A 15,112-nucleotide genomic window follows, 5' to 3' on the forward strand; every position below is an offset into this window, starting at 1 on the left:
CTATAAGTACTTGGGTATCTGGCGAGACAGTTCGCTCACCTTTAACATGCATTTCAACTCACTGCTTTCCGAATTCGGATCATAAATTTGGTTTTCTGTACCGTAACAAAGTCTCCTTTACCCACTCTGCAAAGCACACCCTGGTTAAAATGACAGTCCTTCCCATCTTAGACGATGGTGACTTAATCTACAAGTCCGCCTGCAGAAATCTTCTGAATAAACTAGATTTCATCGACTGTACCGCCGGTGCTCTTTTCAACACTCATCACTGTGTACTCTTTAGTCAATTGGCCCTCACTCCATACCCGCTGATTAATCCACTGGTATCAGTTCATCTATAAAACTATCATTGGTAAAACAAAAAAACATATCTCCTACTCATCATGTTCAACAGTAACCGCAATTTACGCTCTAGCACAGGGGTCTTCAACGTTTTTTCAGGCCAAGGACCCCCAAACTGATAGAGAGATGGAGCAGGGACCCCCTACTATATATATTGTATACAATTGTGTTTTATATTAAACTGGGCCTAGTGCCATGTATAAACATACCTTGTTATTGTGTTATTGTATTTTAAACATGTGCAAGGTACAGTGAGGGTGGCCATGCCACTGCCATTTAGAAACATACCTTGTATGATAATCATGCACACAAGCTATTCAAATTAACGTTTTTATTTTAAACATAAATGTGGAAACGAAAATGAGTGTTGGCCTATTAGTACCACTGCCATGCATAAACATACATGTTAGCTTGCATACAATACTGAACTATTAAAATAATGGACAAATTCATGTTTGGAAAAAAATTAAAATAAAAGGAATAAAAATTGTCTAATCAACCAAAAATTTCGCAGACCCAGTGCAGTACCTCCACGGACCCCTTAGGGGTCACGGGCCCCCTGTTGAAGACTTCTGCTCTAGCAGCTTCATCAACATGGTCATTCCAAAAGTCCGCACCTCCTTCAGCCGTTTCTCATTCCAGTTTGCTGCTCAAAGTGACTGGAATGAGTTGCAAAATAAGCCCAAAACTCCACACCCTCATTCAATTATCCTCCTTCAATAACTCATTACAACTATTTCTGAGTTTGCTTCTCCAGGAACACTTTTTGTTTTTTTATACATTGTACATATTATGATGTTGTAATTTTTGTATGAGATTGATTGAGATGTTTCTATGTTTTGTTTGTTTGTAACGACTTGCCTCCTGATGCTGCCTTTTTGGCCAGATCTTCATTGTAAATGAGAACTGGTTCTCAATTGTCTCATCTGGTTAAATAAAGGTAAAATGAATAAATAAATAAAACAAGCTGAAGTTCTAAATTATCTATTATATCTATCTATTTATGGGCCTGTTATAGTGCATGAGGGATGAAAGATTTTGCAAGCACATACAATTCACAGGTGTAGGAAAGATTTGTGGTTCTAGAAACATTTGGAGAATGTATAAAATAAATTTGTGCACAACCTATCTCAACAATATGGTTGCACAAAAAAATGTCTGACATTTAAAGGCACTGTTTTTAGCTTTTTAGTGTTTTAATGACTGTTTTTAATATTTCAATGAATGTTCTTAATTGTTTGTAAATCTCCTTTTCTTTTGCATTATGTTTTGATGCGTTTAATGGTTTTATGTGAAGCACTTTGAATTGCCTTGTTGTTGAAATATGCTATACAAATAAACTTGCCTTGCCTTCCTCCTCAAATTTTACACATCAAAGTCTGCTCTTGGGGAGAACTATTGTATATGTGAAAAACTTTTTAAACTGTGCATCTTGAATCCGATAATGTTATAGCAGTGCAATGCTAAATCGGTGAAGTACTGAATTATACACTTACAATTTCTGGTCCCATCTATACAGCCTAATCCAACTAGACAAAATAGAACTACCTACTGACTATTATGTAAATCAGAAGGCAGGTTTTACCGCCCTATCAGGCTACATTCACGGAATTACAGGTATTTTTGCATTTGCACATTAAAGTTAAATTGGACAGGACAGGAACAGGAACAGGGTGCAAAACTTAGCTTTCTCCACAAATGTTTTTTTCACACTCACAGACTTTAATTTCTCATGCAGTATTTTCCCACAAGCTCAAAAGAGGTAATATACAGCCACAGGCTGTCTGAGCATCATTTCAGAAGCTCAGACTGTTTAAGAGTCTTGATCCCATGATAAAGGGCTTATGGTGAACGCATATGGTGGTTGGCAGTATGTTTTTAATGAAAATCTAATTCCAAATCCAAGATTATACTCCTGAAACCTTTTACCAACTTTGGTTATCCCTTTTTGACTTCATTATAACTTTCTGAGAAAAGCCTGTTTTTATTCATGTTACTATATATCACATAATGCATTGAAATAATACTATTTGTTCCTCCTTCAGATAACAAAAGCAATGGGAAAGATTGCTTTAACTTATGTAAACTCCTTCATGACTAGAGGATATTCACCCACAGCTGGCTTACTATATGACTAACTATTTTTCTTTGAATACATTGCAAAGAGCTTTCGCTCAACAAGACTGGAAGCAATATTGAGGCAAGAGCGTAGTAAACATTGCCTGGGCGGGCGGCTCATCAGTGTCCTAGATGTTTGACTGTGTGGGTACAAAAGTCTTTTTAATTTGTTGTGTGGGAACTAAAGCCTTTTATTGGATGAATGTGGAGTAGGAGATGGGTGATGAAAAAAAATCTCATAATTTCAGAGGCATGTAAATATGGTGTAATTTCTTTTTTTTTATAAGGCTACATTACTAATTATGCCATTAGTCTCGCACATTATACTGTCAATTATATTACCAGACATGTATTCAAAATTGTGCGTCTGTCTGTTAGTCTCACCTGTTTTGGGGTGGATGGAGAAGAAATTCTGCGGGTTGCCAGCTGTGATGCGATAACTCAGACGACTGGGGGTGGCAGTGAGGTCAGGGTCCTGCGCCTGGATACGGATGACTGACACATCCTTTGGAGAGTTCTCCATAATGATTGGATGGTAGATAGGATCCGAGGTGAGAGGAGCATTATCATTGACATCTTCTACCTGAGAGAGAGAGAGAGAGAGAGGCAGGATCAAAAAAATACAGGAAGAGAGAGAGAGACAAAGTGGAGAGAGGGAGAGAAGGAAGGGATTGAGTAAAGGACAGGAGTAAGCTGTGTAATTTGTTTCTACTTTAGCTGTCTTTGTTATCTGAGTTGGATCTGAGTTGACAATGGATGTGTTGATAAAACACAACCTTCTAAATCAGCATGCATTTGGTATCTTTGTTAATTAACAACTTATGAAATGCAGCATGGACTTGGGCCAGGTGGATCCGTCATCAATCACAAAATGGAAATGTATTTACCAGAAAATGCCATGGATGTCACTGTTAAAATGTACAGCAAATTAATTTCCCTTACTACAGCATAGATCTAGAATATTTATGGCAAACAAGCGTTGATTGAGTGTTTGCTGCGAGGTACAGAGAGCCAAGATTTTTCAGCCAGTGAATGAGGAGCACCTGTGCCTGATTAATCTCCCTATTTTTGAACAGGCTCGGAGTAAAGCACCCGATCACACCGCACACCTGAATATCCCGAAGCCAGAAAATGCAGGGGGGGGGGTGTTCATACACTGCTGAACTCTTCCCCAAAGGGTGAGCAGTGATGTGTGTATATATGAGTGTTTAGACAGTGGATTACTTAGTGCCAAATAAAATAGAAGCTGAAGCAGAGACTTCCCTCCGGTGTGTATCTCTTTCTCACAGACTGAGCACTGCTATAGTTATCCACTGCACTGAGCGCCATTAGCATTTTAGAGAGAGGCACTCTGATTGTTGTTTAGCTTCATACTGTTACTTTGGAGCCAACACTCCACAATGATATGCAGTGAAAGCCTAAAAATTAGCCTTCAGTTATGTTTGCAGGCTGTAAGACTTTTAACAATACCGGATACAAACAAAGAAGCTAGTTTGTTAACAGCACCCTTTCATACAGTCATGGACATAACTTTAGGGTGGAAAGATGTTAGATGAGTTGTATGTTTGAAAATTGCATAACATCTGGAGTGCTGGATGTATAAAATATGGTGTGTATATATATAATGAACATAGAGTAAAAGCCGATAGAACATAAAACTGAATCTTTTGGTTGGCTGGATATGGTGGTCCACCCAAACTATATTTTCAAATATGAGACATTTCTCCTCTGTAGGCGTTATCAGTGTGATGGATGAGAAGCTGCTGGACAAACTGGTGTGACTTGGTGTACAAGCGTCAATTCGCTATTCAATGTCGATTAGCTGTTTTTAATTTGGAACAAACGTCCTGCCATTCATTAAAAAAAAGAACTAAATAGAACTAAAAAGAATTAAATATATAAAGATTGAAGTTGTTTTTTTTGTAATCGATTATGGTTCCACTGTTTTACTAAAAACAACACCAATGTGAAGTACTTGTTTGGGCACTTCAAATGTATGCCTATCTCTTTGAAAACAACTAAACAAAGGTAATTTCCTCTGTATATATCCTCTTATGTATGCACAGTACAAGATGAATATTGGCAGCAGAATGTGGGTACCTGAATGAAGACTTCAATAGATGCTGACAGGGGTGTAACCCCTCTGTCTGTGGCATAGACTGTAAGCCAGTAGGAGTCTTTTGTCTCACAGTCCAGGATACCGGCAGTGTAGATCACCCCTGTTGAAGCAGAGAGAAAGATTAATGCAGTTGTTCCTTGGCCTTGAGAATACATATCTACTGGGTTTATTTCTGGGGATAGTGTGGGTGTCATCCACAGAATATATCCCTAAAAGATCTCATGGGGAAAGTTTTTGAATACTTACTTTACAGAGGCAAAGACAGAAATTTAGAGAAAACTTTGTGTCCTGGCTTCAGTGACATTCACAGGCATTAGCGGCGCCGCTGTAGTCACCTTCAATGTTTCAGCTCCTCTACAGCTAATCACAGCTGACCAAACTGCTCTCAGCTGCAATTTGCTTAGTGCTAAACGTACCCTGAACTACTCTACACCAATACAGACACACTCGCAGACACTCACGCATATTGACTGGCGTGTGTTTAGTGGCCTTAGGGAGACGAGTAGCTGACAGCTTTGGTGACCTCTTGAGGGACAAAGAGAACACTCACAATGGATGACACTTGGGTGCCTAAAATAAGTCATGCAGGACTGTCCGTGTAAACACCAAAAAAATGACACACATACTCACACTCTAGGTTTTAGGGTTCACTCATATCATTTGTATATATTGTCAAGAGCGCTGAAGCCCAGTGATGCAGGGTTGTGAGTGTCACATGTGGTTAATTTAAACAAGGGAACCTTAAGTTAAGATAAAAAAACAACCATATTGATCTAATTGCATCATATGTTGACATAAAATAACACATGTCAGCTCAGAATAAATAGACTGAACCCATCATAAGGGCAAAGGGAGCAGTTGATGCATTTCTGCTCAGTGCACACAAACTTCTAAAAGCCAGCATGAGTCTCGGTAAGACGTGCTGCATGCGTTTGTCAATGCTCGCAAAGTCTGTGTTCAGTTCACAAGCAATTAGCCCCAACAAGATGCTAGGCAGAGCTGAGACATGGGAGAGAGTTTATATTTACTTTGGCTCTTGTGTGCTTACCTAAACCTCCACGCTTCTATTTCACTTCTTATCATTAAAGAAGTTGATGATGTTAGAGAGTTTATGAGTCTTACATGCAAAGAAATACAATGTGTTAGTATTACCATTAGAATACGTTTTAGAAGTAGTGGTAGAAGGAGTAGTATTTGGTGTTGGTTGGATGGCTTAAATTCATATTATTAAACATAAACTTCATATTTGCCTTAGTTTTTAATGTAACCACACTGTTGCGTGACAAATGGACAAACTAGTGAGGAAAGTAAACATCATTGTCTGCTATTTTTATCGTTTCACTTGACAAGTAAGAGCACCAACATAGATAGAAAGGCTACTAATTTCTATCAAAAATCGAGCCATGCAGTGAAAAGAGAAGACCAAATCCTTTAATTTTATATATATATATATATATATATATATATATATATATATGAAGGTCTATGACTCCAGGGGAGGCCAAGACTGTCCAGCCCGCCCGGACACCACACCCCAGGGATAAACATGCTCAGTGGCACTGCTTGATTCCATGCCAAACCTCAGTCACCCTTAATAAAAAAATAAATCGTCTGAACGATCATAAAAATATGTTGTTCAGAGAAAATCATCTAACCAGAGACCTTGAGAACATCAGTGATCATCTCTAAATAGATAATTAAAACATTTGATTAGTATTCTTACAATCATTTTCATACAGCAGATGTCTGCTGTTCTCTAACTTTGAGGCCTTTCACTCATCCACAACCCTCAACCCTACATGCCCAGGTTACATCACACAAGCACACAAATCAGTGACTAAAGGTGCGACTGTGTGGCCTTTTTTTCTCTCTTCTTGTAGCCTCCTCTTCCGCACAGCAAAGGTGTTATCTTATTACCAGAAAGTGTGTGTATATGTCAGATTGTGACAAAGCAGCGGGCCCCAGAGCATACAAAATGCATAGTAAAAGTGTTTGTTAAAACACATCTTTGCTCTGTCGTCCTTGACCATGTCCTTTTCAAACCACATCTCATCTCTGTCGGATAACTCGACCGAAAGAGGCGAGGAAAACAGAGCTGGCTCTTTCAAAAGCTCTTTGAACTTTAAGACCGACAGGCGCTATTCAGTGAATTCAATATAAATCCGACTTGACAGCATCCATTTTTACCATAAGTAACACACTTCAAAGGGTGAAAATAAATTGATGGGTCATGGCACATTTTCAAATCTAGAAGTTAACAGTACGCTGGGGTTTACATCCATGTGTTGTGTCCTATTAACTTCTTCATTCTTGAGAAACCGGTTTGGTAATGAATGCTACCGTATAAAATAATCAATCCCGAGTTTGATGAGAAAATGTGTATTTCTCTGCATCTTGAGGCACAGCTGAATAGCTCTGTGTGTGGCAGAAAAGAAGCCATCAAAAGTACAGCCTGTTCATTTTTAACAAATGCAAGATGGATTGCCTTTTTAAAAGTGTGTTTGCCTATAACTGAAAGACTGCTTTATCCTGGCTGTGACAATCCTGGCGCTTGCAAACTCACTAATAGAGGAGCAGTGGCTTCTGACAGCCGCCCAATGAGAAATTGCAGGGCTTGCTTTACCCTTAACCAATGACAAGAATACAAATTTTTGTTCAAAGTACAGGAGTGCTAAGGATTTAAGCCATAGAAGATCCTACTTTTTTTCTGATAGAACGCCCCTGTAGGCTACTTTCCACCCATATAGGGATGAGTCATCTTAAGTGTCAAACGTAGGAAATTCATAAACAGTCCCAAATAAAAAAGATAGACAATAGGGGTGTCATGGGCTACAGAAGATGCATCATAGAGCCAACTACAGAAGGGGGGAATGCACATGTCAAGACAGGCCTAACAAAATGGATTTATCACACAATATCTGATTCTCTCTGTCCCTTTTACTCACTCTCGCTGTCTGTCTCACTCTATCTTTGCTGAGTTCAGGCACTAAGAGCCACAGATTGACAAGCAGTCAGAGCTGTTCTGAGCCACTCAACATGGCAGCCAAATGCGTGGTGGCAAGACCGAGCGGTGCTACTCTGTCCACTCCTGACAACACTGACTTCTAGAAGCTACAAGATGAAATGAAACATTTGATGAGGGATAACTTCTGATCGTCTCATCTGATACCAAAAAGAGCCAGTGACTTTTCTCTTGCCTATGATATACAACAAAAGCTGCAACTTGAAAACAAAGTTACAGAAAGAAAAGAAAAAGGAAAGAAAATATATATAAAAGGGCCTGGGAGGAAGAAAGCAGTATTTTTTTTCTGACACTTTTTATGTACTCCAGACTCCCCTGCATCCTCTTCCTTCCTCTCTTCGCTTCACTTCCACTCCCCTCTCCCTCCACTTTCTGCTCTAACAAGCTCTCCGATTTCCCCTGGAAAATCTGCACTCAATAAACTTTCTCACTGGCTACCATGCGCCTTACTGAGATTTTAATTCTAAAGTAAATAACAGCACCAAGTACTAACAGAAGACTGTGGGGATCTGTCTGTGTACTGTAACAGTGTTCTGTCTATGAGTGCAGTGTATACACGAAGCATATGTAATTATGTATACATAGTTATATGTGTGAACACAGAGAGAGAGAGAGTGAGGGCAAGAGACAATCTCTCCATTTGTCCATCTGTTTCTCTCTCACTTTCTCTCTCAACTACAGTCAATACTAATTAGCCTAGTTAAAGGTCAATACAGGCCTCCAGTGCAAGTCATGTACAGTAGGGACCAGAGTGACAAGAGGTGAAGAAAGAGGCCAGAAATGGAACACTATCATTTGGCTCTTAAAAATAAGAGCTAAAATATACTCTACTGGCTATAACTAACCACTTCTACTTATTTGTTTTTCAGCCAAGTAGTGACAATTGATTTCATTGGTTGCTGTTTTATATACCATTGTTCGAATCATATAAGTACTAGTGACAAATTTGGGTTTAGATACTAATTTTACATTTTTCCCAAGTTGTATCAACTAGTAAAATGTTTTTCATGACGTATCTTTATTTTTTTAGTCTCCACAGTTTTTCATGAGTCACTAGAAAGTCTCATTATAATAATTGCTCACCTGTTAGTTAGCATGCATTGGTTAATAACAATCTATTATCCCCTTTTCCTACTTTACATCGTATTATTCCTCCGCTACTTGACTGTCAGAAATGATGGTTTATTTAAAAATGTGCATTTTATTTATGAAATTATTTTTTTTTAATCTAAATATAATGATTAGCAATGTGAAATACAATAACTTAGGTTTTACTAGACAAAATGAAGATCTGGGTGGTATCAAATGCAATAAAATGAATTAATTAATTTTTAAAAACTTTCAAGTAACAAATTGAGTAAAACTGGTTTGGATATGTGGTAATTAAATCATAGGACTTATTATGTTGCTGTGAAGTGGTGTATCTGGTTACATTCAATATTACATCAATAGAGACTGCAGGCAGAATAGTCCTATACTAATGAATTCTTTCTTTTATACAGGAAAGTAGAGACTTCATACAATTTGCATGCTTATACGCAATATAGGATCTGTTAGCGGTAAGACTTGGCATCAGGGGTAATTATGAAGCACTACTCACTACGGAGTACCCTGGAGGATGAGTGAATGAGGCACTGATTTTGGAGCTTGGAGTTTGAATGTTTCAGCACCATGGAGAGAGACTGAGAAAGCTCACCGGTAGGTTTAAAAGCTTCCGCACTGTGGACGGACACAGAACACTGTAACAATAAGCCTTGATGGGAAAGAAAGAGTTCTCACTGACACCCACTTGTGTTGAAATATCAACTATGCAGACATGAGTTCTATTTCTCAGATGGAAATATAGCACATGCCAAAATCTTATCCGGCTGTTCAAATTATAATATTGTATGAATGTCTTTTGAATTTGGTGGAATTTAACTTTCTTGAGGGGGCCTGCATGGTCCACTGGGCTTTGTAAGAAGAGTTTGATTAAAATATATATTCCTTCTATTAAAGTTATTCTAATAATGTTCAGTGTTAACAATGACATTCAAGCATATCTTAATGGTTTTATGTAAATATATTATGTATGTATATGTATATAGATTTGTGTGTGTATACAGTTTATATAGATATATAGATGTGTGTGTATACATATACATATATATATATATATATAGATATACATATACATATATACATATAGATATATATATATATATATATATATATATATATATATATATATATATATATATAGAGATAGATAGATAGATAGATAGATAGATAGATAGATAGATAGATAGATAGATAGATAGATAGATATAGATATGAGAGATAGGGAGAGAGTTGGCCTTTCCTGTGCCAATATGAACTTATATGAACTGTCCTATTTTCATACTGGATATTTGATTCATTTTATCCCTGGGTGAGTGCGTCAAGGCCTCTTGTTTGGACCAACATGATTTCAGCTGTGCTTTGACACTGCAGGAAAGTTGGAGACAACTCCACGCTTTTTTTTTTTTTTTTGGGTCAGGCCTCTTTTAATAAGTCACAGTGATTTCACTCTTGGAAAGGATGGTGGTGCTGCACAGGACAGCCTTGATCAATGTTATCCACAGAGCACTGGATCAGTTGTACTGAGCGGCCTGAGGCCCAGCCTGTGTAGCTGCCATGCTGCCCTCATTACAGTAATGATCTCCCAGTGCACAGCTCCCACGTGAAGCCCCATCACCACACGGACTCTGACTGTACCTCACACTCTCTTCACCTCTCTCCCTCAAATACACACATATCAAGTGGGGATGCTTTCTCACATGCAATGCAATCCACAATGGGACAGATACATAAAATAAGGAATTTGAGAAACAACTACAGCAAAGTCATCAGCAATGGCACAGAAATAGTGAGATTTCCTATAATACGCAATGATTAACAACACATTTGAGTGTTGATATTCCACACATGGCCTTGTAAGTTATTGGATTTCCACTTTACATAAATAGGCTTCAGAATTGATCTTGTGTCGCACCTGTGTCTTCGTCAATGGTGAAAGTGCCCAGTCCGCTGCCACCTCTGACAGAGTACCTCAGCACCCCATCTCGCCCCTTGTCGTCGTCCTTAGCGTTGACTGTCAGGACACTTGTGCCTGCACGAGAGTTCTCCTTCACTGAGCCTCTCAGCGCAAAGTCAGGAAAGTAGGGTGCATACAAATTCTCATTGACATCCACCACCTGAAAAAAATGTTATGGCTTTAATTTTGACTGCAATTTTAAAAAATGTTGTATATAAGCATTTTGTGGTTGTACATTGTACAACCACACAATCTATATTGTACAATGTACAATATAGAATTCAAACTAATTATCATTATTGCCTTTAATTACATTACGGCTAGCAGCTATTTATGAAGTAATCATTTTGGTAAATCATTTATTTACTTTGCTAGTGTATCCTAAATGGTCTTTTTCATGAAATAAAATGGATTGAAATATAATGTAATTGATTTTCTTTTTTTCCTGAGAATAAAAATAGGGGGAGCATTAACAAAAACATGCAAATGTTGGCGGGTCGTATCAACATTTGAAGTTGGAAATGAACAAACAAAACTATAAATGTCAATGCTTAATTGATGAAACTGGTTTTGACTTTGAATTTGTTTCAATACAAATTTGTGTGTATGTGTATGTTACACACCTCCACCTCCACAAATGTCTGACTGGTGAGGTTGGGTACTCCTCTGTCCTCAGCAAGCAATGTCAGGTTGAAAAACTGTTGTTTCTCAAAGTCCAGCTCCTTCCTAATCCTCAAAACTCCACTCACAGCATCGATCTGCACAAAGCATATAACAAAGCATAATCCCATACATCATAAACTGTCAATAAAAATAGGATCAGCATATGCAACAGCATAGACAATAAAAATAGTGACATCACCTACCTCAAAAGTGCCATTGAAGTCATTAATCAAGGAGTATCGGACCTGTCCACTGGGGCCCATGTCTGGGTCCAGAGCCTGCACCCAGGTAATCACAGTCCCTGGAGGCAGGTCCTCCAGTACTCGAGCACTATAGCTGCTAGGGATGAAAGCTGGGGCGCAATCATTGACATCCTCCACTATTATAGTGAGAGTAGTCACTGATGACCTACGAGTGCCTCTTTCTGCCTTGTCTCTCACTTCAATCTTCAATGTGAACATTGGGATGGTTTCTCTGTCTAAGTGGCTAGAAACAAATACACTTCCAGTTTCGCTGTCAATACCAAACTGAGGGACAACGGTCAGCATTACGTAGGAAAGCTGTCCATTTTGACCCATGTCTCTGTCAAATGCAGTCATGGTAATAACTTCAATTCCAATGGCCGCGTTTTCTGCAACAAGAGCAGAGAAGCTGTCCTGATAAAACTGGGGGTCATTATCATTTGCGTCCTCAATGATCACAGTCAGTAGTCTCCAACTGCACATCTGAGGAACGCCCTGATCGTAGATGGTGATATTAAGGAAGTACCGATCCATTCGCTCGCGGTCAAGTGGCTGCAACACAGTTATCAACCCGTTCTCCATGTTGATGTTGAAGCAGTTTTCTTTGTTACCATCAGATATGGAAAAGAGAACACGGCCATTGAAGCCTGTGTCGCCATCTCGTGCTCTCACCTGAAATACACTGGCACCAGCAGCAAGGTCTTCTCTCACTAGAATACTGGTAGGTAAGGCCTCAAACTGTGGAGTGCGTTGGTTTGTAGAGAAAAAGTCTGTATAGCTGTCATCTGGTCTTAGTCTAGCCATAGCAGACACTTTCGAGACCATTTTTTCTGCCAACAGCTGGGCTACCCTGGTCTCCTTGCAATTGAACCCCATGGGTGGCATCCTACCCCTCACCACAGATACATTCACAAATGTAGGATCAGAGCACATCTCACCATCTGTTGCAACTATTTTCAGGTTGAATATTCCACTTTTTAAATTAGCCACTCCAAACGATCTTTTCAATGACAAAGCCCCGGAGCCTGGATTTAAGTTAAAATAGTCTAACTCGTTCCCAGACAGTATCTTGTAGGTCACCATTTCTAGCTCGTCCATGTCCACAGCTGACAAGGTGACAATAGTCTGACTGACAGGAAAATCTCGGCTTATCATCCCCTTGCAGGACACTCTCTCAAAGAGAGGCTGGTTGTCATTTATATTTATCAGACGAATGGTGACATTAACTTCGTTCTCCCTTCTGTAGGGTGAACCCCAATCAGAGGCCCGTACTGCAAAAGTATAGATATCATCTGATGACTCAAAGTCTAGGTCTCTTGTGATCCTCACCTCCCCTGTGTCCTGGTCTATTGTAAATGGAAGATTCTGGTCGCCACTTATTGTGTGGGTTACATAACCATTCTCTCCTTTATCAGCATCAACAGCAGACACTACAAGAGCAACAGTGCCTACAGGTAAGCTCTCGTTGATTGCAATATCATAGAATGGCCTGTTGAACACTGGAAAGTTGTCATTAGCATCATCTATGGTGATTTGAACCCTTGCTTGCTGCTGACTGATAATATCAACCACCTCCATCTCTATGAAATCCTGTGATATCCTTGTCAGCTGCCTCTTGGTCATAATAACTCCAGTCAAAGGGTTTATATCAAAGTACATTTGATCTGAGGGGCCGCTGAAGCTGTAATTGACACTCAGAGGAGCTGGGGAGATTTTCACCACCTCTACAATAGTGCCTGGAGGAGCTATTTCACTCAGCTTGACTACATAAACATCTTTCTCAAAATTCGCCAACACTGGGTCTGGCTTTGTAACCAACAACTGAACAACTTGAGTATTAGAAAACTTTGGAGGTATACCCCTGTCTTTAGCTTGGAAGGTTAAGTTGCAGCCATGGGGGAATGTATCCCAGTCAAACAATTCTGATGTTTTAACCCGATACTCATTCCCGACAGGAGATCGATCAATTACAAATTGTTCAAGGGGGTCACCCTCGATGATGGACACCCACTCTATATCCCCAGATGCCCCTTCGTCTTTGTCCTTCACAGTCATTATGGCATAGACTGGGTCCTTGTCCTCCCACGATGGAACGACAGCAACTGCTTTGAGAACAGGAGCAAATTCATTAACCCGCTCCACAGTTAGGACCAGCCTAGCAGTGCTGCTGATACCATTGTTCCCATAGAGTTTCATTCCTCTGTCGACCACCTGCACCTCCAGCTCAAATCTGTCTTGTTTCTCCAATCTGGGCCGACCTGTCAGGGTGATGACCCCACTGGTCGGATGAACAGCAAAGAGTTCAATTCTGTTCTTGAAGAAGTAGTAGAACTCCCCGTTGGAGCCCACATCAGCATCTGTGGCTGTTACACGTCCTATGCTGGCACCCAGAGGGGCACTCTCAGAGACAATGAATGAATAGGAGGTAGGGGAGAAGAGAGGTCGGAGATCATTGGTATCCAAGACCTTGATATAAACGGTGGCTAAGGCCTCTAGGCCTCCATGGGCAGATGCCTTAACTGTCAGTGTGTAATTGTCCTGTACTTCCCGGTTCAATGTTGCACCACTGCCTCCGTTAGTGCGTATACGGAGAAAACAAAAATCTCCCATTACAAACTCCTCTGCCTGGAAGATTCCCTCACTGTCTCCAGATTCAACAGTATATTTAATGTTTAAAGACCGAGGTGGCCCAAGAATGATGCCTATTTTGACATCACTACTTGTATAGGTTCTTGCCGCAGAGTTCTCGAAGATGGAAGTATTATAGGCAGGCTGGGTAAAGAGCAGCAGACCATGTCCTGCCCTTAGTTCTGTCGGGAACTGGGCATGGGTTGAGGGAAAACCGAGGAGAAAGAAGCAGCATATACAGTGGAAAAGAAGAGAAAGGTTGGGTAGAAGAACCATATTTCCCCACCGATTACGCTTCATCACTATTCCATCACCCAGTCACCCTATATTTGGAAAGAATAACAAAGAAAAACAGATCTGATTCAGTTGGTGAGTTGTTAAAGACATGCATGCTAAAAATTTGACAGAGAACTGAGACAAAAGTTAAAAAGACATTTCAGGGGTACTGCTTATCACTACAAGGATATGATAGCATATTAAATGTTGCGCTTCAACAGTTTGCATTCAAACACAGAATATTGCACCCCAAAAGGCTCAGAAGCAGAACTGACATCTCTTTAAACAATCCACATCAAAGTACAGCGCACTTACACAACCTCAGTGAAACACATCATGTCACCAGATAAAATACCGGGGATCAGGAGCAATCACTTTTACTGTATTACAGAGTGCCTAAAAGACACAAGGGCTTGCTATTCTTCAGCAAGTGACAACCAGGGTACGGTATTTTCACAAGTGAAAATGTATGGGACAAAAAGACAGCCATGGTCTGAGAAACATCATTGGACACAATTTCTAAAAATATATATTTAAGAAATTAGGTGCGCAAACACTTTCTGAAACAAGTTTGCATCTGTGGTGGGATGTAGCTAAGTACAATCATCATTTACTTTAGAACTGTAGTACTGTACTGTAAAAGTAGA

General features: G+C 39.7%; 1 protein-coding gene across 1 annotated transcript in view; it reads right to left on the reverse strand.

Annotated features, from left to right (window-relative positions):
* LOC137876400 (protocadherin Fat 3) overlaps positions 1–14,489 on the reverse strand; it is a 63,205-nt gene extending 48,716 nt beyond the window's left edge. Inside the window, exons 1-5 of the mRNA XM_068715924.1 lie at positions 11,523–14,489; positions 11,280–11,414; positions 10,615–10,816; positions 4,561–4,679; positions 2,845–3,043 (exon numbers count right to left, since the gene is read on the reverse strand). Of these exons, the coding sequence (XP_068572025.1) occupies positions 2,845–3,043; positions 4,561–4,679; positions 10,615–10,816; positions 11,280–11,414; positions 11,523–14,489 (3,622 nt within the window). The remainder of the gene's footprint in view (positions 1–2,844; positions 3,044–4,560; positions 4,680–10,614; positions 10,817–11,279; positions 11,415–11,522) is intronic.
* Between the last annotated feature and the right edge of the window lie 623 nt (positions 14,490–15,112).

Source organism: Cebidichthys violaceus, unplaced genomic scaffold (assembly GCF_023349555.1).
Source record: "Cebidichthys violaceus isolate CVI_PGR_0920_01 unplaced genomic scaffold, fCebVio1.0.p SCAF_20, whole genome shotgun sequence".
Taxonomy (NCBI): domain Eukaryota; kingdom Metazoa; phylum Chordata; class Actinopteri; order Perciformes; family Stichaeidae; genus Cebidichthys; species Cebidichthys violaceus.